At 42.1% G+C, this 26,247-nt stretch overlaps 3 protein-coding genes and 1 non-coding gene across 9 annotated transcripts; 1 reads left to right on the top strand and 3 right to left on the bottom strand.

The window, feature by feature from the left end:
- Positions 1-2,290: 2,290 nt before the first annotated feature.
- LOC111958777 (mediator of RNA polymerase II transcription, subunit 18 homolog (yeast)) lies at positions 2,291-15,226 on the bottom strand. 6 transcript variants are annotated; one of them, XM_070437266.1, is made up of 7 exons: positions 6,891-7,140; positions 5,854-6,403; positions 5,569-5,709; positions 5,376-5,419; positions 5,177-5,258; positions 4,017-4,119; positions 2,291-3,276 (listed from the first exon to the last, which is right to left on the bottom strand). In XM_070437266.1, exons 6-7 carry the CDS (start codon positions 4,087-4,089, stop codon positions 2,723-2,725), a joined length of 627 nt encoding a protein of 208 aa, XP_070293367.1. In that variant the 5' UTR covers positions 4,090-4,119; positions 5,177-5,258; positions 5,376-5,419; positions 5,569-5,709; positions 5,854-6,403; positions 6,891-7,140; the 3' UTR covers positions 2,291-2,722. The 6 variants fall into 6 exon arrangements, with proteins under 6 accessions (XP_070293367.1, XP_070293368.1, XP_023835814.1 ...); XM_070437267.1 differs by lacking the exons at positions 5,854-6,403; positions 6,891-7,140 and adding an exon at positions 14,584-15,226; XM_023980046.2 differs by lacking the exons at positions 5,854-6,403; positions 6,891-7,140 and adding an exon at positions 11,859-11,948.
- cyp4t8 (cytochrome P450, family 4, subfamily T, polypeptide 8) lies at positions 8,819-17,015 on the top strand. Its single transcript, XM_023980044.2, has 12 exons — positions 8,819-9,089; positions 9,260-9,404; positions 9,516-9,560; positions 9,847-9,974; positions 10,219-10,355; positions 10,766-10,920; positions 11,371-11,477; positions 11,932-12,122; positions 13,022-13,155; positions 15,222-15,286; positions 15,755-15,837; positions 16,463-17,015. The coding sequence occupies exons 1-12, from the start codon at positions 8,898-8,900 to the stop codon at positions 16,638-16,640; spliced, it is 1,560 nt and encodes a 519-aa protein (XP_023835812.1). The 5' UTR covers positions 8,819-8,897; the 3' UTR covers positions 16,641-17,015.
- A 1,401-nt stretch (positions 17,016-18,416) lies between these two features.
- LOC111958741 (nuclear inhibitor of protein phosphatase 1) lies at positions 18,417-26,063 on the bottom strand. Its single transcript, XM_023979991.2, has 7 exons — positions 25,749-26,063; positions 25,484-25,544; positions 24,613-24,766; positions 24,173-24,399; positions 23,750-23,894; positions 22,049-22,113; positions 18,417-21,877 (listed from the first exon to the last, which is right to left on the bottom strand). Exons 1-7 carry the CDS (start codon positions 25,799-25,801, stop codon positions 21,524-21,526), a joined length of 1,059 nt encoding a protein of 352 aa, XP_023835759.1. The 5' UTR covers positions 25,802-26,063; the 3' UTR covers positions 18,417-21,523.
- Positions 24,972-25,107, bottom strand: LOC111959214 (small Cajal body-specific RNA 1). Its single transcript, XR_002876631.1, has one exon. It is a non-coding gene; the product is annotated as a small Cajal body-specific RNA 1 (non-coding RNA).
- Positions 26,064-26,247: the final 184 nt, after the last annotated feature.

Raw genomic sequence — 26,247 nt, 5'->3', positions numbered from 1 at the left:
TATGACGCTACAAGCTTGGCACACCTGTATTTGGGGAGTATCTCCCATTCTTCTCTGTATATCTTCTTAAGCTCTGACAGGTTGGATGGGGAGTGTCGCTGCACAGCTATTTTCAGGTCTCTCCAGAGATGTTCGATCGGGTTCAAGTCCGGGCTCTGGCTGGGCCACTCAAGGACATTACGGAGACTTAGCCCGAAGCCACTCCTGCGTTGTCTTGGCTGTGTGCTTAGGTTCGTTGTCCTGTTGGAAGGTGAACCTTTGCCCCAGATTGAGGTCCTGAGTGCTCTGGAGCAGGTTTTCAACAAGGATCTCTCTGTACTTTGCTCTGTTCATCTTTCCCTCGATCCTGACTAGTCTCCCAGTACCTGCCGCTGAAAAACATCCCCACATGATGATTCTGCCACCACCATGCTTCACTGAAGCAATGGTGCCAGGTTTCCTCCAGACGTGACGCTTGGTAATCAGGCCAAAGAGTTCAATCTTGGCTTCATCAGACCAGAGAATCTGGTTTCTCATGGTCAGAGTCCTTTAGGTGCCTTTTGGCAAACTCCAAGCGGGCTGTCATGTGCCTTTTACTGAGGAGTGGTTTCCACCTGGCCACTCTACCATAAAGGTCTGATTGGTGGAGTGCTGCAGAGATGGTTGAGGAACTCTGGAGCTCTGTCAGAGTGACCATTAGGTTCTTGGTCACCATCTGACCAAGGCCCTTCTCCCCGATTGCTCAGTTTGGCCGGACAGCCAGCTCTAGGAAGAGTCTTGGTGGTTCTAAACTTCTTCCATTTAATAATGGAGGAGGCCACTGTGTTCTTGGGGACCTTCAATACTGAAGACATTTTTTTGTACCCCTTCCCCAGATCTGTGCCTCAACACAATCTGGTCTCGGAGCTCTACGAACAATTCCTTCGTCCTCATGGCTTGGTTTTTGCTCTGACATGCACCGTCAACTGTGGGACCTTATATAGACAGGTGTGTGCCATTCCAAATCATGTCCAATCAATTGAATTTACCACAGGTGCTCAAATCAAGTTGTAGAATCATCTCAAGGATGACCTGAGCTCACTTTCAAGTCTCATAGCAAAGGGTCTGAAAACAAATTGTGTTTTAATAAATGTACAAACATTTCTAAAAACCTGTTTTCGCTTTGTCATGCTGAGGTAGTGTGTACACTGAGTAAAAAAAATATTTAATCCGTTTTAGAATAAGGCTGTAACGTAACAAAATGTGGAAATAGTGAAGGGGTCTGAATACTTTCCGAATGCACTGTATATGGGAGGGCATCAGCGGAAAACCGATCTCTAGCCAAGAATGGAGATGATACAATGGAGACAAGACCATTTTGAAATAACTGTAGATTAAACAACTGGAGGCCTCAAGTCTTGTACATACAAGAGCCTCCCTCTGCTCAGGTTGCCATTGAGGTACTAATGGGTTAAGAGAAATGAGAGGGGAAGGGAAATCAATGCTTTTGTGAGAAGAAGAAAGGGAAAGCTTTCACAGGTATATGTATAATTAAGCAATTGAAAAAGCTAATTAGAGTTGTTGGATGAGATGCAGATCTCGTGGCTAATTATTACCATGGCAACCACGGCTCCTGTGTAGATGATCGGAGGTGCAGATATAACTGGCTCTAACCAGAAAGGCCGGGTTTTTAACAAATAGAGTAGGAGAGCTCCCTAGTGGTAAACGATGGAAATGGCACCTGTCTCACATGTAGAAGACAAACTTTGGGGAATGTTGCAGACATAACTGTTATTAATAGAGCTGGAATAATGGGGCGGCAGGTATGAGAGCTGGAATGATGCGGCGGCAGGTATGGGCGTTGGGCCAGTAACCGAAAGGTCGCTGGTTTGATTCCCCGAGCCGGTGGAAAATCTGTCGATGTGTTCTAAGGCAAGGCATACCCAATTGCTCCTGTAAGTCGCTCTTTTTTTAAACTAAAGTCTGTTACAAATTCTTATTTACAATGACGGCTTACACCGGCCAAACCCGGACAACGCTGGGCCAATTGTGTGCCGCCCTACGGCACTACCAATCATGGCCGGTTGTGATACAGACTGGAAGCGAACCAGGGTGTCTGTAGTGACACCTTTAGCACTGAGATGCAGTGCCTTAGACCGGTGTGACACTCGGGAGCCCAAATGACTTAAAATGTAATGATTCATTATTCTACATGTCAGAATATACTGTGAATGTAGATTAGAACAAACTGGCCTGTCTGAACATTCCACAATGTTGTGTACTGCTGCACCCGCATCCGTTGAGCGCTGCAAACCAAGAGGACACAGTTGAGTTGAGAAAAATCATGTTTAATAAACACTATAGCTATGCATTTCTGGAAACATCTCCAACACAGAACAAAGCACTATCAGCATCACACAAAACAAATGTGCTAAGAGTTCAGCACTGAATAGAAACATTGTTATTTATTGACCCGTTCAAAGCCTCATTTGTCACAATGTCCATGTTGGCTGTGTCAATCCTCCTGTGAAGTCCTTTTCAAACACTACTAACATCCTAATGACAGGTGGTCCTGCTCCAAATGTACGAAATACACATCAAGATTGTGAGATCTAGCGTTTCACAGAGACAAAGGACTGTGGGAAAGAGCTTTCTTATAGGAATCATACAAAACTAAGTCCCATGTAAAAAGAAAAATACATTTGAATAAAAACTCCACTTTGTCCATGACTGCCAACAGAGGCTCATCTTAACACACCCCTTCTTACATGTGTCTCTTGGGGTCAATCTTCTCCAGGTGAACAAGGGGCTTGAGCTGCTCAGCAAAGCTGCGCATGTCCTCCGACATGGTATCCTGGCCCGCGGGGGCCAATACACTGAGCTCCACCAGGTAGGAGAGTGACAGCGGCTCAGTGTTCTCTGTATTCCCAGGGACCAGGATGCGTGACAGTTTACTCACCACCACTTTGAGCACGCCTCTACGGAAAATGTGGCCCTTGGCTACAAACTCGTGGTCCATGCGGAAGCCCATTTCGTTGAGGAAGTCGGGCAGGCTGTGCGAGGTGGCCACATCCACACAGTTGCGAACCAGCGCGTGGCGGGACTTGTCACCCACCTCCGGCTGGCCCAGGTAGCGCAGGTGCCAGGGAACTGTTGGGTGGGAGAGGGAGCGGCGGGCGCGCAGCAGGAACGGGTTGCCCTGCTGGCCCTTCAGGAGGTAGACCAGCTCATGGTCAGCAAACGTCTCGGGTTCCATGTTGTCACAAAGGCCCCGGAGGCGGTGCAATAGGCTTTCGAGGGCCTGGTCCAAGACGCTGCCTTGAGTGGCGACATGACAGAACAGTGTCAGCAATGTTACATTTACAAGCGTAACTTGAAAGCAGGGTAACTTGTCATTTGGACTTTTTAGAGTGAATTGAAATGCCAATTCAAAAACTTAAAAGGCCTCAATGGTAACAGACTGTACTGTTCAATTATTGAATTGCAACTGATACCGAGTTGACCAAGCCACAGCACAGGAGCTGGTATGGGGTCTTCATCTTAACATATTGTAACGACCCTGGGTTTATAAACGCGGATATCGACTCTGCCGCTCGAGCATGTTTTGCGGCACAGTCGATAGCACGCTGGACTTAGTGCTAGAAGGTTGAGGGTTCGAGACCTACTCCCTGCCTGTGTCATTACATTGGTGCCAGAAGTGGGATCGGACCTTGCATCCACGACGGTGCGTGTGCTTGGCCAGTGAGTGCGTTCCTATAAGACGTAGAGTCGCAAGCTAGCGCGAGGACGCGCTCTTTGAAAGGAGGGAGTAGTGTAACAACCCTGGGTTTATTAGCGAGGATATCAACTCTGCCGCATGAGCATACTTTTGTGACACAGTCGATAGCGCGCTGGACTTTGGGCTAGATGGTTGAGGGTTCGAGACCTGCTCCCTGCCTGTTTCATTACAATATTTACATTCAATATGATCCGGATGTTTTTTCCAAGACCCCTACAAGAACCAACCACACTTCAGACACCTAATGAAGACGCTAGAATTTCGAGCTAGGCAGACTCACCTTGCAGCAGGTACTCCATCATGTTGATTGTGCCCCCCGTGATGGGCAGCACTGACACTGGTGGGGCCTCCATCACTCGTCAGTGTCAGACAGGTAACGTTAACTAGATCAATGGGGAAAAATGAAAACACTTCGTGTTACAGACTAACGGTGACTATAAACATATATTTTTTCATGAATGCATCGCTAACCTATCCAACTTTCCTGACTGGCTAAGTTAGCAGGCTAGTTAGAGCTAATTTAGACAGACAGTAGTTAATTTTATTCAAACAAAGTTAGCTAGCCAGTTAGCTAGCCAGTTAGCTAGCCAGCCAAATAAACTACAGCCAGAAAGTGTTACAACTCACCGATAAGATAGTTACTGAGAAATAATGCGAAATGCACTAAACTTGCCTTGTGTTTGGCCTTAAACTGCCGCGTATCTGCTTCTTCCTTCCCAATCTGCACTGCACCAACTCAAGCTAACTTGCAACCTAGCTAACTTTAGCTCATAGCTAAATAAGGTTAAATTGAAACTAGCTAGCTAGGCAGCTACAAACAAACGTTCAAAAGCAGCAGCTATAAACAAACGTTCAAAAGCAACCGCTACACAGATGCCACTATCAGCAGTGACAGAACAGAGTTGATTGAGCCCGTGTGATGGAGAGGAATAGCTAGTCAGTATCTAGCGTTTCACCCAGATCCGCGCATGCGCATCACGCAGCGGGTTGGAGCATGGAGCATTCAAGAACGGAAACGTTGTAGAGTGTTCTGAAAGCAACTCAGTAGATCGATGATGAGTTCAAAATGTCACATTTCAGCAACTTGTTTACAATTATGTCACAAATCACTTGTATAGACATCTAAATACAAAGGCTTTTTGAGATAAAGAGCAGACTTTCTTCATTTTCTTTTTTTTACAGTGGTTTAAAGGTTTTAAGTACCAAAGTGCTTAACAGTGCAATACAAATTTGAAATACAAACAAAAGGTCATGCAATAATGTGATTATATAAAACCAACCATTCAAAAGCCTGCAAATAATTCCCAACAACAATAGTAGGCCTTTTTGGCATTTTGTGTGCCTGAGCACAATAGAAAAACTTGATTTAGGCTATTTATTACCCCTCTCATCAAAGTAGTATCATTCTTAGTTCCTAGACCCTGGTATGACTGTACACACACTCATTGTCATTTCTGATGTCATCTCTCTGTTGGAGTCTCCTGATAACCAAGGATGAATAAACACGTGTAGGTTCTTCCTCCTGTTGAAAGGAGATGCATAGATTTATGTGCATAATACCATACTGCTGTGCAACTAATCATCATCATCGTTTTAACAAGAATAATAATAGTAATGTCGGCTAGATAAGATAACTTACAAAGCTGGTCCCCTGGCCACCAAAGAGAAGTTGATTGGCAGAAGCTTAAACATTTGAACAAACAGACACACATTATTTTATTTTTTTAAGTATTCCCATTACAACAGATAGGGCCTCAAACTGCATACCATTTCCAAACAATCGTATTAATCTTGTGATCTTCAAATATAACAATACGGAATATTTCTCCTACCTGTGAGTATTCTCCATTTGAAATGGCATAATATAAACAGTGCCAGTACAACAAGGAAAAGGCACACAGCTGCAGAGACTCCAGCTACTGTTGATGCCAGCCATTGAGTTTCTCGGTTATCTGAAGGAGTAGGCCCATTGTCTGTAAAAGAGGCAACAGTGTTGCGTAGTGTTACTACAGAAAATGCTGGTAGTGAAGTATCTGTCAATCCTGTTGAAGTTATAGAACATGTGGAAGATCAATGAGATTGGGGTTTAAGAACTACTCAAAACTTTTGGTTCTCGCCTATGCTTTTGTTGGTGGTGTTGTTGTTCAGAGCGGAGTCAAGTGCGTAATATGTTCTGGTAATCACATTCTTTGTTACTTCATTCATAAAACCACTGCCTGGCACAGTGGCTATTACTGGCATGTGAGATTCTAAATAAAGAGATAGATGGTTAGGGTGAGCTGTAAACTAATTTAGTGTAGACGATCAATCCGCTTGCAAATGATCTCCAATTATAATAGGCTGACTTACCTTTTTCAAGAACAACTGAAGTGGACAATCCATATGTGATCTTGTCATTTTTATACACTTCACATGAGTATATTCCTTGATCCTTCTCTGTAATAGGGCTGATTACCAGTGAACGATTCCTTGAAACACTCTTTCTATGCCAGAAATCTTTGGAAAGGCGATGTAGGCCACTTTTATCCTCATGAAAAATCTGTGTGCGGCGCTGACCAGCATTGTTCGTACGGTAAAACCAGCTAAAAGATTCTGGATGACTTTCCTTACTCTTGCAGGGTATCAACAATTTTCTACCAAGCGGTATGCGAAGAGGACTTGAAGATTCTTCAACAGATTGATAAAAAACAATAAGGAAGTACAATAGCATTAAATGAAAGTACTGTTTATAAAGTGTTTATGGATGAATAAATGATGGATTGATGATTGAAATAGTTATACATTTCTCTTACGCCTATAGAAAACAATAACAACATAATGTTAATTCAGCTTCATAAATAGTCTAAACAAATCACTCAATGCATGTCCAATTTCATTAAACTGATTAGCAGGTTTTCAACGTCCAAAGAGACATTTGAATATTGAAATTGAATTCAATCAATGAGTATTCAAAAACATATTTTTAAACGTTTCTGTGGTACATCTGTATACTAATTGTTTGGCTGTATAACAGTGTACAATAAGGTTAAACACTGTATTGCCTTCTGAATTTTCAATAAAGGCCAATACATATGTGAGAATTCTAACCCCCAGGTAGTTTCACTCAGCTAAGTATTGAGCGATATTAATGTTTTTGTAAATTTCAGACACTTACCTGATGTTGGAAATGAGGCCCAAACCATAAATACAATAATTATGGCAGAGGTAGCGATCATGATTACAATGAACACTGTTGAGGCAGATTACTTTAGCATTGTATTTAAAACAACTACAAGTAATCTGCTCTAAAATGTGTAGGCTACAGACCTAAGCCGAAACTGCCACTTAATGTTGGTAATTTAAAGCAATAGGAAATTAAGCTGAAGTTACAAATCTAACAGTTGAATCGGTATGAAACAGAAATAAGAAATAATGCTTTACATAAACATTTACAAACACCTCCCACACAGATGTTTCCTCAGAACCAATGGCATAGGCTGTGGTGTAGGTGTCAGTGACACGAAATGGGGTCCTTGACTAATGTGATCGGTATCTCCATTTTCCATCAGCGGGTTTGCATGCAGCTTCTTGCAAGGCGTTATCACCAAAGGCAGAAGCTGATGTGTTAATCAAGAGCATGTCATTAGTCACTAGGCTTATCAGCCTTCATTGGAAATGTTGGTTCCATTGCGTTGCAATTGCTGTTCGATTTTTTGTATTTATTTTTTATTTCACCTTTATTTAACCAGGTAGGCTAGTTGAGAACAAGTTCTCATTTACAACTGCGACCTGGCCAAGATAAAGCAAAGCAGTGCGACACAAACAACAACACAGAGTTTCACATGAAATAAACAAGCGTACAGTCAATAACACAATAGAAAAAAAGAAAGTCTATATGCAGTGTGTGCAAATGGCGTGAGGAGGTAAGGCAATAAATAGGCCATAGTAGCGAAGTAATTACAATTTAGCAGATTAACACTGGAGTGATAGATGAGCAGATGATGATATGCAAGTAGTGATACTGGTGTGCAAAAGAGCAGAAAAGTAAATAAAAACAATATGGGGATGAGGTAGGTAGATTGGGTGGGCTATTTACAGATGGACTATGTACAGCTGCAGCAATCGGTTAGCTGCTCAGATAGCTGATGTTTAAAGTTAGTGAGGGAAATGTAAGTCTCCAGCTTCAGAGATTTTTGCAATTCGTTCCAGTCACTGGCAGCAGAGAACTGGAAGGAAAGGCGGCCAAATTAGGTGCTGGCTTTGGGGACGACCAGTGAGATATACCTGCTGGAGCGCGTGCTACAGGTGAGTGTTGTTATCGTGACCAGTGAGCTGAGATAAGGCGGAGCTTTACCTAGCATAGATTTATAGATGACCTGGAGCCAGTGGGTCTGGCGACGAATATGTAGCGAGGGCCAGCCGACTAGAGCATACAGGTCGCAGTGGTGGGTGGTATAAGGGACTTTGGTAACAAAACAGATGGCACTGTGATAGACTGCATCCAGTTTGCTGAGTAGAGTATATTGGAAGCTATTTTGTAGATGACATCGCCGAAGTCGAGGATCGGAAGGATGGTCAGTTTTACTAGGGTAAGTTTGGCAGTGTGAGTGAAGGAGGGTTTGTTGCGATATAGAAAGCCGATTCTAGATTTGATTTTGGTATAGATACAGTATGTTTCGGCCTAGATCTTGGCCTTTATGTTGTTTTTCAGAGAGGGATAGCCAATCAAAAGGTTAACAGGAAGTCAACATGTGCTACCTGACTACAGTATATCATCTATAGTTATATTATAGTAGAGGCTGATGGCTAATGTCCAATATTTGGTTGTATTTTGTCCAGCAGTGTCCTCTTCTTGGTGTTCCCCAAGGTTGTGTGTTCTCCTGATAATATAGCGCTATAATCATTCACAATAACTGTCAGGTGGAAAAACATGATTCTGATATATGCAGAGCTGAATATTTGAAGATATCATGGATTTAAAAATAAACAAGGATTAGATACATCAAGGTAAAGAATTGGTAGACAGTGCTGTATTAGTTCCCACAGGCGGGACTCCGCCCCTAAATGACCTCAAACCACTCACCCTACTCGCTTCTGCTTCTCGCAGTTGTCACTCACCAGACCGTCACCTTGTGTTGTAAAAGTTGTCAATGGTAGCCTCGGCAGGTAGACGTCCATTGCAATGGAGTTATTTGAAACGTTGAAAAAAGTGACGCTGGAGTCCTATCGCATTCATCACTTGGTTGCAATATTTAGCCTGGTCTATGTAATTCTTAAAATCTCTAAACTTATTGTCAAAAGGAATGAATGGATTCGGGCGCTCGAGACATTCCCAGGACCACCAAAACACTGGCTTTTCGGGCATGTCCGAGAGGTAACGTTAGGTTAAAATGAGAATTTCTTTAACGTGCACATTGAGTGACTGCAAAATTGTTTCCTCCGTGTGGAACTTTGTACCATCAGCTTCAGAGGCAAGTTTCGGTGTCATGCTCGTGCATTTGCTGCTTTATTTTATAAGTGCATGTTTTCTCTGTTGCCTTGCAGTTTAAAGAAGACGGGACCGATATGTATAAGGTTGTCAAATGGGGAGAGTCGTACCCCTTTGCATTTCAAATGTGGTTTGGTCCATTTGTGTCCTTCCTCAATATTCACCACCCAGATTACGTCAAAACCATCCTGGCATCAACAGGTTGGTCTCTTTGGAACGACAAGACTCACATAATTATTTAAACTAGTTGCATCTATATGTGGAATCTCACTACATGTGACAGAATACCTGTTTCACTCTCTTTCTTAATAGAGCCCAAAGATGACCTTTTATATAGATTTCTAATTCCGTGGATAGGTAAGGTTGCATTGTCTTTGCCAAAGTCACATATGCTACAAATATTGAACCAACACAGTTAGATTCTATATATTTAACTGCAGATATTTTAAGAATAGGCATTTTCTAATATTCATCCTTTTGGGTGCAGTTCTGGTTTTCAATAACATTATGACCCATGCCACAATTATACAGTTATGGTTATAAAGTATATTCTTTAGTTCTATTCTTTTGCATGAACGTACAACATATGAGTGTCTCAGGATGTGCTCTCTGTCTCTCTCTGTCTCGCTCTCTCTCTCTCTAGGGGATGGTTTACTGGTGTCTGAAGGTCAGAAATGGTTCCGCCACAGACGACTCCTGACCCCTGGCTTCCATTACGATGTTTTAAAGCCCTATGTCAAACTGATGGCTGATTCTGCCAAAACTATGCTGGTGCGTTTTGTTAGCTCTACCCTAATTACTGTGTAGATTGACAACCATAGCCTATTTGGGGGGAATTTCTGTTAACGTTACATATTCTGCCAACTGTATTAGAATGCTGTATAGTTTGACAACTGTATTTGGAGGGCAATTCTGCATGAACAAGCTAAAGGGGTAATTTAAAAAGGGAGTGATGTACTATATGTCACTGTCCATCTTGTGCAAGTTGACTATGTATGTCCTCTTTCTGTTCCAGGACAAATGGGAGACTCACTCAAAATCCGACGAGTCATTTGAGTTATTTGAGCATGTGAGCCTCATGACACTGGACAGCATTATGAAGTGTGCCTTCAGCTCCAATACTAACTGCCAGACAGTGCAAGGGGGAGAGAGGTCAGTCAGTTAAATGTTTTTAACCACTGCATCATCTGCCATGTACATCTGCTCATGTTGAATACCTTGTCTTGTCAGCGTAAATTTTATATAAATTGTAAGCCCCAACCCAATACTAACGCTTTTCTTTCTTGTCCTTTAACTAAGGCCCAGGACCCGTATTCACGAAAGTTTCAGAGTACGACTGCCGATATAGGATCAGATTTCCCTTTTAGATCATAATTAATACGAATATAAAGATAGAGGGGACCTGATCCTAGATCAGCACTCCTACAGAGACTTGTTGTGAATACGGGCCCAGAGGTTTTCGGGCCAGATCACATGATCAGGAAAAAACCCAAGGCCCTGCCTATCAGCAATGATTGAGAAGAAGTAACTTATACTTTTCTGTTGTTTTTCTCTCGTTTCAGTGGAACCAACTCGTACATCAAGGCTGTGTACGAGCTCAGTGATCTGGTGAATGTCCGCTTCCGGATCTTTCCCTACCACAGCGAGTGGATCTTCCAACTTAGCCCACATGGGTACAAATACAGGAAAGCATGCAATGTTGCACACAGTCATACAGGTGCGTTCTGTGAATGAAGGTTGAAATGATGATCTTAATCCCCTGTGCCTGCAAGTCTCACCCCTGAAAACATTTAGATGTGTGAATTTGACAAACGCAAATATACCCTAAAAAAACAGCATTATGCATTCGCCTTGTGGAGAATGCATGTATGTATTTTCCATTGATTAAATGCATACATCTTGTATTCATGTACAGCTATAGGCTTAACCATGTTATAACCATGTCATAAGAAGGAGCTATGCTGCTGCTGCTATGTCTGATGCTCTCCCATGATGTGTTTCTCGGGAGTTTCTCCCTAGCCACCATGTTTCTACATCTGCATTGCTTGCTGTTTGGGGTTTTAGGCTGGGTTTCTGTATCGAACTTTGTGACATCTGTGATATAAAAAAAAAAAGGGCTTTATAGATATATTTGATGTAAAATTTGATTGATGCCCTCTGCTTGTAGAGGAAATCATACGAAAGCGAAAAGAAGCCTTGAAGGACGAAAAGGAACTGAGCAGGATACAGGCTAAGAGAAACCTGGACTTTCTGGATATCCTGCTCTGCGCGCGAGTACGTCACACCTCCTCTATTACGCTACTACACTATTATCCACCATTATGCCATTTATGCAGTCATCTAACCAGGTCATTAGTTAAAACGGCTACATTGGCGATGGTATATTATGTCATTGAATGAAGCCAATTCGAAAAGAAACTCATCGTAGCCTCAAGATCGCCAGTGTGCCGGAGTTGATTTTCGAATCATTATATTCTTTCTCCATGCCACTGGTAACACTATAGCCTGAGTGCCAGTTTGTTTGTGCTATCCAACTCCTTGTCAGTCATTGTGTTGCCAAACACATGGCTTGGCTTGAAAATGAGCAATGGAGTTGGCAAGAGCACAAATCGATCTGGGACCAGGCTAGTAACACTATAGGTGTGTGAGTTATACCTTTTCCATAAAATGAAGCCAAACGAGGAAGAACATGAAAGGATGTGATTGTTCCTGATGGTTTTCAATCCAGGACGAGGACCAGCAGGGCCTGTCGGATGAGGCTATCCGAGCAGAGGTGGACACCTTCATGTTCGAGGGCCACGACACCACAGCCAGTGGGATCTCCTGGACCCTGTACAGCCTGGCCTGCAACCCGGAGCACCAGCAGATCTGCAGGGACGAGGTCATCAGCGCCCTGGAGGAGAGGGACACCATGGAATGGTAGGTTCCACTGTCCAGGGCCCGTATTCATAAAGCGCCTCAGAGTAGGAATGCTGATCTAGGACCAGCCCTTCTTATTCATGATGATTTAAAAGACTAAACTGATCTTAGATCAGCACTCCTACTCTGAAATGCTTTATGAATACGGGGCCTGATTTACTGTCCTAGTCATGTTGTATGTTAGATATGCATTCATTTGGCTGGAGGAGAGTGACATGGAGTGAAAGGCTGTTTTGTCCAGATTTATTGTTCAGAGATCATGCTGTGCGGTGTATGTTAGATATGCATTTAAGTTTCAAGGTTTTATTTGGTTATTTTACAGTCCGCAGCTACAGTATATATAAATTATTATTTTGTTACTTTTGGGATCATTTACGACACTGGTCTAAATCAGGGTCACTCAGAGTGATTCTTGGTAGTCTTAAACAAATCTACTTTGAAACAAAACTATACACCTCACACACATGGTTTTGGGCTTAAAGAAATGAAGACACCTGTACTATGTCAGATATAGAGTTGAAATGTATTACATTTTAAGTTTGCATCCCAATATTACACTTTATATTTCAGAGGACTGAAATATAACAAACTGGTTTGACATAGAAACACCAGATTTTCTTCCTAAATTTTAAAAAATATTTATTAATTATGAAATGATGAAAAATATGACTAACATTCCACCCATGAGGCCAAAGAGGGCGCTTTTGGTCATTGATTGCAGCTAAGGGCTACACAATCGCCAATAGGCTCCATGTTTGGAACTAGTTACCAAAGCCATTCCTTTATTTAAGATATAGAGTAAAGGAAGGGAAATCAGGTCTGTATTTCCTCTTAGATTGAAGCCCACACATGTTTACTAAAAGAGAATTGATATAAAGAAAATGTTCTATATTCTTCAGGGAAGATCTCAGTAAAATACCGTACACAACCATGTGCATAAAGGAATCCCTCCGCCTCTACCCTCCTGTACCTGGGATGTCCAGGAAGATAACCAAACCCATTACGTTCTTCGATGGGAGGACTGTGCCTGAAGGTAAATGTGTACATTTAAAAAATGTCGCATTGTGATGTACCGAAGGGGAATTTGTTTGTACATTTTATTGGACTGAGGCGAGATAGTGTTAGGAGAGTGGGTCACACAGGCAGTGGTGTCGGAATCAAACCCACGCCGACACTGGTAGGTATATTTGCTGTAGGCAGTGGAACTAACCACTACACCCACCGGACTTTTTAAATGATAGTTTTAAATGCACAATGGCTCTGCCTTAAAATGAGGCGGTAAGTGGTTGCAATGGAGTCCTCCATAACCTTTGCCTCAGTCACCGGCAATAACAAATTAAATATTAACTCATGTTTGTTTGTCTCCAGAGCTAGTTCACCAACTAGTTAGTATGTAGAGACTAACTGCAACTTGTTTATTCATCTTTTTCATAAACAATGATGTATTTCTAGTGGCAGTTTCTTTGACACACATTAAGCCTAGTCCTGGACTAAGTAAAATGTTCATTGCAGGTCCTCCATTTAAAGTGCTTTTTAGTCCAGGACTAGGCTTAATCTCTGTCCTGGAAACAGGCCCCTAGTATTTTTTATATCAAATGAATTGGTGCTGTTGGAGCATTCTCAGCATGTTCTTCTCATCGTGTTTACTACTGCCAAAAACAAAAGGTCTGTCCAGATAGCAGAGGTGCGACCAAGTCATTGTCATTGTTTTTTTCGGGCGGCAGGGTAGCCTAAGGGTTAGAGTGTTGGACTACTAACCGAAAGGTTGCAAGATCGAATCCCGAGCTGACAAAATAAAAATCTGTAGTTCCGCCCCTGAACAAGGCAGTTAACCCACTGTTTCTAGGCCGTCATTGGAAATAAGAATTTGTTCTTAACTGACCTGCCTAGTTAAATTAAGGTAAAATAAAAAATTGTTTCACAAGTAAGTCGCAAGTCCTAAACTTTGAGTCATAATGTGCTCTTCACCAAATGTAATACAATTTCATATTTTTAACAAGAGTAATAGTTAGTATATTACATTTACGCAAATCATGAAAGCTTTTAAAAATATCTATATATTTATTACTTTCTAAATAAACCTTATATTTCCATGGAAATACATGGGTAGCCATGAGAAAGACCCCCCCCCCCAATAGTGATCGACTATCGAGGATCGCTATGGGGCGCATTCGGGCGATGTAGGCTTGTACACAATCGCCCAACCTTAACACACACACACATACACTCTCTGTGTGGTTACAGTAGGCTAACATATGTCAATGGTTTTAGGAACAGCAGTAACATCAGGCAGGACTTAGGCTACCAACTGCCTAGCCAGTTGTAGCTCAATCTTGGGTGCAATGATCACGTTCCTGCACTGACTGACTGTGTGGAGGCTCATTGATTTAACGTTAGCCTACATGATACACTAGTAAAGTAATAAAATATATAGCTGTCGGCTATATTAGCCACGACTTACCGTTCTTTGTGCAGCTTCAAATGTCGAACAAAGTTGGAAATTGTTGCGCCTCCGTCTAATTTTCTTCCCGCATGTTTTGCAAGTTGCAATCCGTTTTTTGTTGATACAGCGTCGTCTTTATATCCGAAAATAATAATTTTGGGTATCATCTTTCCAAGGGCTCCATCTGAATTCACCCGCCGACGTTCCTCTGCACTGCCACGCACAACTTTTTCTTAGCTGGCACAATTTGATTGGCTGCTGTCCGATTCAAACTGTAATCCGTTAAATGAAGAGTTGATGCACTGCACACCTTTTTTTAATAGCATCATTTTTAACATTTGGGCTTGAGGAGGGTATCAAGTCAGTTTGGGGAGGGTGTCAAGTCAGGTCAAGTTATAAGGCTCAAGTCCAAGTCAAGTCACGAGTCATTGGTGTTAAAGTCGAATTGTAAGTCATCATATTTGTGACTCGAGTCTGACTCGAGTCCAAGTCATATGACTCGGGTCCACACCTCTGCCAGATAGTGTCTCTTTCTGCCTCAGCGAATGGATCCTTTTGCAGCGTGGACAATATTATCACTCTGTCCATAGGAAACAAAACAGATGTCAAGCACTAACACTGTGGAAATATAATTTCTCTCTCTTTACTCCCTCTAGGTTGTCTTGTTGGTACCAGCATTTTTGGCATTCATAGGAACGCGACCGTTTGGGAGAATCCTAACGTATGCACACCATCTTTATAAACACCATTTTCTCATGAACATTTAACTGGGTTAATATAATTAATGATTAGTAGTAGAGGAAATGCTAGCTTGAACAGCTGAACATGCGTCATAAAAGGACAAGGTCTGCAGTATTGACAGAGGAAACAACATGAGGCTGTTGCTGAGTTAGTTTGTAATGAAATCCTTGTGACCTAGCAAGTAAGTCCATGGGTCTGACTTTGTCTAATCTATCGCTTTAAGACTCAGGGTTTACACAATAGGGAACTGAAACCTGTTTCAAGGTCCCTTTATACAAGCCTGGTGGCAGTTTGTCTCACCAGCCTGGTTTGTTTGTGCCGTCTTGCCAACTCATATGGTCATGTTTGCAGTGACTATTAACAAGACAACATATTTGGGGCCAGCTGTCTACCTATGCACAGTCTTTCCCACTGTTTCAATTTACTATTTTATTTTGTATTCTCGTAGGCATTCGACCCACTCCGATTTCTGCCTGAGAACTCTGCAAAAAGATCACCCCATGCCTTTGTCCCCTTCTCTGCCGGCCCGAGGTTCGTTACCACACCAGTGCCACTATTTAAGAAAGCAGCATTTGCAGCAGGGTTTGGCTCTCACATTACTAGTCTGGGACTAGGATGGAAGCATAGAGCTACTCATTTACCTGACTGGATTTTGGAGCCCTTCGGCCCCTTGATGCCTGTGACCTAGATCCAACCTAACTATATTAACCCCAATTGTTGTGTCAGAGGGGGACAAATATGTTGTCTAGCATGGTCCCAGATCTGTTTGTACTCTCTTGTTTGGCATGACAATGAAATTAGGAGTTGGCAAAATAGCACAAACGGATCTGGGATCAGGCTAGATCCCATCCCCCTCTGACACAACAGTAGTTATTATAGGTCTGTGGAGTAGGCACTGGCTGAACTCACTTCAAAGAGCTATAGGTTCTGTCAGATGATATGGTAATGTTTTATTGTGTAAAAAAGCTATAAACCTTTGATAGTCTTACTGCATAACTTATTTATTACACAGGGTGAATGTATAGTAGTTCTACAACTAAATGCTTTCAAATGTATAGCCTACTGTGCAGGACTGGCATTAGTGATATGTACAAATAACACTTCACTGACTCAATATGTTGTCCATGTTCGTCCATGTCCTCTTCTCCCGCTATAGAAACTGCATTGGGCAGAACTTTGCCATGAATGAGATGAAGGTGGTGGTGGCACAGACACTCAAGCGATATCAGCTGACCGAGGACCCAATGAAGAAACCAAAAATGATTCCAAGACTGGTGCTCCGCTCACTCAATGGGATCCATCTGAAAATCAAACCTGTCAATCTTGAACCATAAGGAATGTATAGTTGCACTTGTTTTATCCGGCATAGGCTGTTTTATGGAATGTTCATATGAATTTGTTTTTAACATGCTAATACTCCAGGAAATGGGAAATAAAACAAATGTTAGATTTAAGGAATATTTTTCAAATATTAACTTCTCAAAGCTGTATTCAGAATTTGTATTTAAATATCCATATAGAATGTGTTCTACAAAGATGAATAACACTAATTTATGTTACTAATATTTTGCCAGCAACTAACTGCCTAAATGTTGTTCATTTTTCCTTTTGACATATAGCCTATGGTAAATGTCCCTTTGAAAAGGAATAGACAAAGGATTGAGTTAATGTTATTCTCAGTATTTCAATTAAACGTGTAGCGCAAACCACTCAGGAAAATGTTGGTGTAATCCTTTCATTTGCATTCTCTTAAAGGGACAGTGTACCTCTGTCCCTTTAAGAACAATAAGAGGTTCTTATAACATGGTTTCTCTTTGTTGTTGCCTATATGGTTTACCTCGCAAGTTTGTATGGTGTTTCCAGCACGCTACCTCAGGTAACTTAAAACACTTCTTCCCTCGCTGTCACTTGAATCTACATAGCACTTAGAGATAGCGTAATATTTGTTTCCTTAACCTGTAAGCAGGTGTGACAGCAATCCATGCTCTGGTTTAGTTTCCCTGGCACCGTTTCCACACGTTGTCCCATTCAAGTCATGGGACTGACATCAGCATTTTTCACACGTTCAAATAATCGAGAAGTGAGCTTGAGCTTCACGATCAATTTGAGATACTTTTGGATGACTTGGACATGATGCACGAAAAATTCTAATATCAGTCCCATGAATGAGATTTGTGCCACAAATGCTAAAATGGTGCCAGAGAAACTCAACCAACGCAGGAATTGCTGTCATACCTTGTCCGTAGACTGCTTACAGGGTAATGAAACCAATGTCATTTTGTAATTGAGTAAACTATCCTATTTACAATACTTATCATTTTGTATGGTAAGTCCTACCATGTGGTGATATGAATACGTTCCTTCCTTGTCGTGGTGATTTGGGGAACAAAACTGAAAAACAGATGGTCGGAAATGCATGGTGCCACATCAGGGGCCTGTGCAGGAGGATGTAACGCTGCAGAACGTTCAGATAAGTGTTTGCGTAGAACAGAAATAGTCTGAATAGGGAATCGTGTCAGCTCTATTTCTTTCTGCAATAATGTGTCTTCCAATCCATAAATACACCCAAGATGCTATGGTACAGGGTTGGAGTCAATTCAGGATGTACACTGAAATTCCAATTCTCTTCAATTAGGAATTTGGTTTACTTTCTGAATTGACTGGATTTGAAATGGAATTGACCCCAACCCTGCTACGGTGTCACATGAGTATGTAAAGCTGTCTTAACCACCCAACAGTTAGCATCCATGCCACTGAGTGAAGGGTCACCTGCCAGCTGATGGATTGAGAAACACTAAGTGCGGTTTCGGCTGGCCTTCACCACATAACCGACAGACTGGCATGCTCTGACCAACACTGATGACTGTGTTCAAAGTCCTCACAAATTAGTCTGCCTGGTCAATGTTTGTCTACGGAATATTCTGTAATAGGTTTAACACTTGGCATTCATTCATGTAATGTGCTGGTAGATACTGGTATTTAATAATAAGATGGCTACTATCCTTGGAATTAAAGAATAACTGACAAAATCCCAATTGAATCATGGTGTTTGAAGATATAGACCTACTACCATGTAAAAACGACACTATTCTGTAAACCCCACAAAAATCTATGTTTGTGACAAAATTAAGTTTTTATTTACAGTGTATTATGTGAATAAAAAAGCCAACATCATCCGAAAGTGGGACAAAAGGTCTGGGTACACGTGTCTGTCCATCTGTACAAAGTTGATGCAAATAGCATGGCTTTTGCAAGTTCTCAAATACCACAAATGTTTCATTAACCAGTAAAGGGGGCAACCTAAGAATGTATTCTGCTGGTGTGAAAACACAGTTCTTTGAACATCAAGAAATTACATTTTGAGTCATTTTATGGGTGCTTTGATGCAGAACCATGTGTACAACATTTGAAATGTAATCAATTCAAAAAGGCCTGTAAAACAACACTCAACATCAAATTGCACCAACTGAGAACCTTACAGTCTTAACTCATGTGACCAATCCATTTTATCGGTGGCTCAGATCAGGCCAATTTACATTGCGATATGTAAAATCTAGAGGACTTCAGGACTCACTAACATTCAGGCAGAGTTGCAACTCACAGGTTATACTGCTATCTTTTTTAGAATGGGAAGACAGTATTTAAATATACTCTGCGCAGTCTATTAACGGTTTATTTCTGAGCTTGATTGTAAATGTAAACTGAGTAAACATTAAATTCTCTCCTCGCTGCACTCATTTTGATAGCACTGTAAAAATATAAACCTATAGTCCTATTCAGTCTTTAGGAAAATGGACATATCTTTTTTCAGAAACTCTGATCTACTTTTGTCAATTCCTATAATAATCCCTCTTGTATAAAACAGTTTTCACATTACAAGTTTAACAGATAAAAAAATAAATGTACAGTCCATTCAGAAAGTTCCGACCTCTTGAAGTTAAGTAATTTTAGCAAATCTATATATTAAAAAAATATATAGAAATAACTTATTTACGTAAGTATTCAAACCCTTTGCTATGAGACTCAAAATTGAGCTCAGGTACATCTTGTTTCCATTGATCATCCTTGAGATGTTTCTACAACTTGGAGTCTACCTGTGGTAAATTCAATTGATTGGACAGGATTTGGAAAGTGACACCTGTCTATACAAGGTCCCACTGTTGACAGTGCAGGTCAGAGCTAAAACCAAGCCATGAGGATGAATGAATTATCCGCAGAGCTCCGAGACAGGATTGTGCCGAAGCACAGATCTGGGGAAGTACACCAAAAAAAATCTGCAGCATTGAAGGTCCCCAAGAACACAGTGGCTTCCATCGTTCTTAAATGGAAGAAGTTTGGAACCACCAAAGACTCTTCCTAGAGCTGGCCACCTGGCCAAACTGAGCAATCGGGGGAGAAGGGCCTTGGTCAGGGAAGTGGCCAAGAACCCAATGGTCACTGAAGGAGCTCCAGAGATCCTCTGTGGAGATGGGAGAATCTTCCAGAAGGACAACCATCTCTGCAGCACTTCACCAATCAGGCCTTTATGAGAGTGGACAGACAGAAGCCACTCCTTCACAAAAGGCACGACAGCCCGCTTAGAGTTTGCCAAAAGGCACCTAAAGACTCTCAGACCATGAGAAACAAGATTCTCTGGTCTGATGAAAACAAGATTGAACTCTTTGGCCTGAATTCCAAGCGTCACATCTGGAAGAAACCTGGCACCATCCCTACGGTGAAGCATGGTGGTGGCAGCATCATGCTGTGGGGATGCTTTTTAGCAGCAGGGACTGGGAGACTAGTCAGGATCGAGGGAAAGATGAACGGAGCAAAGTACAGAGAGATCCTTAATGAAAACCTGCTCCAGAGCGCTCAGCACCTCAGTCTGGGGTGAAGGTTCACCTTCCAAAAGAACAACGACCCTAAGCACACAGCCAAGACAACGCAGGAGTGGCTTCGGGACAAGTCTCTGAATGTCCTTGAGTGGCCCCGCCAGAGCCCGGACTTGAACATCTCTGGAGAGACCTGAAGATAGCTGTGTAGCAACAGTCCCCATCCAACCTGACAGAGCTTGAGAGGATCTGCAGAGAAGAATGGGAGAAACTCCCTAAATAAAAGTCTGTCATACCCAAGAAGACTCGAGGCTGTAATCGCTGCCAAAGGTGCTTCAACAAAGTACTGAGTAAAGGGTCTGAATACTTATGTAAATGTGATATTTCAGCATTCTAGTTTTAATAACTTGCTAAAATGTCTAAACCTGTTTTTGCTTTGACATGGAGTATTGTGTGTAGATGGATGAAATTGTTGTTTTTCTCATCCATTTTAGAATAAGGCTGTAAAGTAACAAAATGTGGGGAAAAATCAAGGGGTCTGAATACTTTCCAAATGCACTGTACACGCATATTTACAGTGGGCAAAAATACTACATCCAAAGATTGACTTCAAACAAATATCAAGACCTTATAGAAGGAAGTGGAGATCGTAATATGGAACTCACAGTGACCAACCATATAACGATTAGGCTGTGATACCAGTATCGCAATGTTTTTCCCATAGCAAAAATTATAACACGGAACAGGTCCTTTAAAAAACTGCTGTAATATTGGGTGCTGTAGCATGGAAAATAAATCCATGTGAATCTGGATGAGAACATAATGATGTTTGTTTCCAACATAAGGGCTGTTTTCCTAAGTTACATCCGCTTCGTGTTTGTTTCCCTGCACGATGCCTGACTATCAATTAGAGGTAAAATATCACGGCCATGGGACACCGATTTATGCCACAAAATACTCTTATCTGACCAACTGACTTGGTCTGCCAAGTACTGCCTTTTTTACATGACTTAATTTGTAAAACACATCAAACATTCATCTCCCGAAGGAGTGGTGTTCCTGTCTTCATGGAATGTACTACTGAAGACTTTCGGATAATCTTTAGGAGAATGAGGAAGTAACAAAACTAGAAAATCCCCAAAACAGTCTTATAAGTAAAATCGATCCGCCTCCAACGGGTCATGGTCCCTGATGTCTCCGCCCATACCCTGAGAGTCAGCCCTGCCTCCACCACATAGGCTCTTTCCCAATTCGACTTTCCTGGATTCCTCGTCTCCTCTCTCCTCGCCTCAAAATACATTGAAGAAGGTCCAAGAGGAGAGACCTTGGATCTTCTACAATGCATGAGAGGAGGTAAAGAATAGAGGAAAGACGAATTGAGAAAGAGCCGTAGTGTAGGGAGAGGGTTAGATTAGTAGGGAGGGGGTGGGCTTCTTGCCTGGCCATGCCTCTTTAGCGTACTTTTTCTTGCGGGGCTCGTTGAGGACCTCGGAGAGATAGGGGCCTGTAACGGGGACAGGGTTGAGGGTGACAGGTGGCTGGGGGGCATCCGGGGCCAGGTTCACCTCTGGGGCCGGGTTGGGGAAGGGTAGAGGGAGACCCCCCAGGATAGTGGCTCCGCTCGGGGCCCCGGCGGGGTGGACCTCGTGGCTGGTGGGTGGCAGGTCCCCGTAAAGGCCGCCGCCGAAGGTGTAGTTGTGGATGCGCCTCGTCACAACGTCGTCCATACTAAGTGAGCCGTGCCTCTCCATTTTCTGTTTCTAGAGTGGAAATGACCAAAGACTGAGTAGTAACTCATCTGTAGGCTATATATAGTGTTTGTTTCTGGGATATCATTGCAATTTTCTTAATTATAGGCTTCCTTAAATTGAAATGTGACTGTATAAAAGGATCTTGACACCTCATGCAATAGATGCATTTTAGTGGCTTACCTTTATAGGGACGACAGCAGTCTGCACCATGTTCCTGAAGCGCCCCACTGAGGGATCAATGTCCTCTGTAAGGTTTCAAGAAGTACTGAGTTACCGCATGCAATACATGAGTAAAGCAACAGGTTTTAGATTGGCACACAGCTCTTTATTTTCACCCAACCTCAGTTTACGTAATTACTTACAGTACCAGTCAAAAGTTGACACCTACTCATTTCCAGGGTTTTTCTTTATTTTTGTGGCATTGTAGAATAATAGTGAAGAAATCAAAACAACGAAATAACACAGGGAATTTTGTAGTAACCAAAAAAAGTGTAAAACAAATCAAAATATATATTTTATATTTGAGACTCTTCAAATAGCCACCCTTTGCCTAAATGACAGCTTTTGGCATTCTCTCAACCAGCTTCATTAGGTAGTCACCTGGAATGCATTTCAATTAAAAGGGGTGGCTTTTAAAAGTACATTTGTAGAATTTCTTTCCTTCTTAATGCGTTTAAGTCAATGTGTTGTGACAAGGTAGGGGTGGTATACAGAAGATAGCCCTATTTAGTAAAAGACCAAGTCCATATTATGGCAAGAACAGCTCAAATAAGCAAAGAGAAACGACAGTTCATCATTACTTTAAGACATGAAGGTCAGTCAACGCGGAAAATATCAAGAACTTTGAAAGTTTCTTCAAGTGCAGTCGCAAAAACCATCAAGTGCTATGATGAAACTGGCTCTCATGAGGACCACCACAGGAAAGGAAGACCCAGAGTTATCTCTGCTGCAGAGGATAAGTTCATTAGAGTTACCAGCCTCAGAAATTGCAGCCAAAATAAATGCTTCAAAGTTCAAGTAACAGACACATCTCAACATCAAATGTTCAGAGGAGACTGCATGAACCAGGCCTTCATGGTCAAATTGCTGTAAAGAAACTGCTACTAAAAGAACACTAATAAGAAGAGACTTGCTTGGCCCAAGAAACAGGAGCAATGGACATTAGACCGGAGGAAATATGTCATTTTGTCTGATGTGAGTCCAAATTAGAGATTTTTGGTTCCAACCACCGTGTCTTTGTGAGAAGCAGAGTAGGTGAACGGATGATCTCCGTATGTGTGGTTCCCACCGTGAAGCACGGAGGTGGTGGTGTGATGGTGCTTTCCTGGTGACACCGTCAGTGATTTATTTAGAATTCTGCAGCGATATGGCATCCTATCCGTTTTGCGCTTATTGGGACTATCATTTGTTTTTCAACAGGACAATGACGCAACACACCCCCAGGCTGTGTAAGGGCTATTTGACCAAGAAAGAGAGTGATGGAGTACTGCATCAGATGACCTGGACTCCACAATCATCCAACCCCAACCCAATTGAGATGAGTTGAACCGCAGAGTGAAGGAAAAGCAGCCAACAAGTGCTCAGCATATGTGGGAACTACGTCAAGACTGTTGGAAGAGCATTCTTGGTGAAGCTGGTTGAGAGAATTCCCTTGAATGAATAGGTGTCCAAACTTTTGACTGGTACTGTAAATCAGGGTCCATGTTTACAAAGCATCTCAAAGTGAGAGTGTTCAACTAGGATCAATATTTTCTTTAAAATCATCAAATTAAAGAAACTGTCTCTTAGACACTTTGTGAAATATGAAGACGGGCACAGAAACACTTTTTCCTCAACTACGGATACTGGTGCTAGGCCAATGGGGTTGAAGAGAGAGCTTACCCGGGTTGATGACCTCATCGTCCTCGTTGAAGGTGACTCTGGAGTTCCGCCTCTTCCTCTTGGGTCTCTGGATCTCTAGGTTGCCCTCCTCGATGGTCAGGGTTGAGATGCGCTTGTTGTGGGCCGTGTTGAACTCTGTCAGGTTCTGTCACAGCCCAGATAGGATGAATGTTTGGGAAAGGAGAAGTGAAACAAAGCTAATACACTCATGTGCTTAATAGGAATAGCCTTGTCTAAACACAGAGAATTGGAAACAGAGAGCTAAAAAAACACTAAAGACACTGACAGAACAAAAGATAACTCACTATGTCCTGCTTTACATAGTGCATCTATAGCCACTGTGGTGATAGTACACACCATCCTTACCAGCATGTCGAGACAAATGCCCTAGTAGACAACTACTGAAGACGCACAAAGACACACCTCTAGCTCGGTCTCCTCCTCTGGTAATCCTAAGAGGCCCTTAGACCCCTCCTCGTCCTCTCCGGCCTTGCTGTCCCCTGTGGTGGCGTTGGTTCCTTGCTGGCTCTGAGGTTTCTCCCGGATGGTGTAGGCTCGCGTGGATGCTCCAAACGACATGGTGGAGTCTATGGGGACCTGCTGAGGCTTATTGGGCTCCAGGCGGATGTGTCCCAGATAGGTACCATGCGCTGAGAACGTAATTTACAACCTTCAAGTCCACATATCATGTTGGGATGTAGTTTATAGAAAGTGAAGTAAAGAGTCAACAAAACATAATAGTTCCATAGAGGAGTGCACTGTAGAATAAAGGCTAAGGCAATGCAACTGTTACATTGAGTCCTTTTACTAGCTACAGTAAGATACAGTATTTTACAGACTAATGTACACGACAGTTCACTTACTGCTGTTGTTATCAATAAGGAACACCCTCTTCAGGTGCTTGTGGTAGACCAGGGCAGCATGCACGCGTGAACATGACTGGTGGTCGATGGTGAAGTCACACATGTCCGGGTTCCTCCCGAATAAGTAGTACTTTTTCTCGTCAATGATCAGTTTCTACAAGGATTCACCATCATAACAACAGATATGAGAAAATACATGTATTGCCCTGTCAGGTCCCATATATAATTCTGCTTTCTTGCCAACTCATCACTCACGCCATTCCATAAGGAGTCGGCAAGAGATCAAAACCAGACACCCAGGCTAACAACACTGATGACATTGAATGAAATCCTTTCCAGCTGTAAGAAACAGTTTAAAGCACTGTGCCTCTGAGCCATAACTCAGGAGTGCACCTTCACACTCATGAGCTTAAATATCAGGGCTGAGGTTTCTGTAGCACCTTTTTTAAAACCCAACAGTCACGGAACTCACAGTCGGGTCCGTATCTGGTGCATGCATGTATGATCGATGTGTTTATTTAGTTAAGTACACCATGACACCTAGCTACCTATACTGAAGTATACAGACTGAAGTAGACTATATTGTATATTGTGTATACTCTATTGAAGTAGACAGTCTAGACTATAGACATTTATGGGTAAACTACGTCATGTAAGACCACATATGGTTCTCTATCACAGCTTTTGATAAAGCTGGTACAGTTGGTCAGTACAGAATGTAAGTAAACCCATCAGTTGCGTAATGGATGATCTATTATGCAAGATATTAGCCATATTCTAAGGAACAATACAGAATATCTACCCTTGTTTGAGTGTGGCTAATACAGACAGGCAGTTCAAATGTTTGCCCCGTGAAGCCCCAAGCTCTTACCTCGACCATTTTGTCACCTTTCATCACGTCCAAATGGAGTCCTGGAGGGGGCTTGCCTGCCCTGAAAAGAACAAGTACCAAAAGCTAAGCACACCATTCAGTGAAATGTATCAGCTAGCTAGCATGTGTTAGCTAATAAGACGTGGCTAAAAGGAATACATACGTTTCCAGCTACAAAATAAAAAAAAGTTATGCTCTTTTGTGATTTTGCATGCACTTGATGTCTTTGTATAACGTAAATATCTCGGTAAATGCATTTTCTCACCATGTTGGACAATCAAAAGATGGTAAGTTTGTAGCAGTTGCATTTGTCGCCATCTTGCAGCATTATCCATTCACAAACCCGTTGAATGCTGGGTAAAATGTTCCCTTGGTTTGGGAATTGTAGTTTTTGGGGGGTTAATCCGTTGACAGCCAAATCTCTCTGTCTTTGCCCAAATGGACGAAAAGAAAGTAATACATTCCATTATCTACAATGACTTGATTCGACCCTAGAAAAAAAGGTTACCTACTGAAATGTAATGGCAACTATGAACTGTGAACATACACGCACTAACGCATACAGTTCTGCCTAGCTTTCATTATCGCTCATTCACTTGAATCAGATTGAAAAGCTTCAAGAATAGTCAATAGAATATACTATTTTTTATTGAAAAGCCACTGGACAGAATAACATAGACTACTAGAGCAACATCCTCCTTGTTTTATATTCCATTTATAGACTGAAAATTGTAGGAAGTTGCGGTGCAACATTTAATTTTGGT

Source organism: Salvelinus sp. IW2-2015, linkage group LG35 (assembly GCF_002910315.2).
Source record: "Salvelinus sp. IW2-2015 linkage group LG35, ASM291031v2, whole genome shotgun sequence".
In the NCBI taxonomy this organism is placed as follows: domain Eukaryota; kingdom Metazoa; phylum Chordata; class Actinopteri; order Salmoniformes; family Salmonidae; genus Salvelinus; species Salvelinus sp. IW2-2015.
This window is presented reverse-complemented; position numbering and strand designations above follow the sequence as displayed.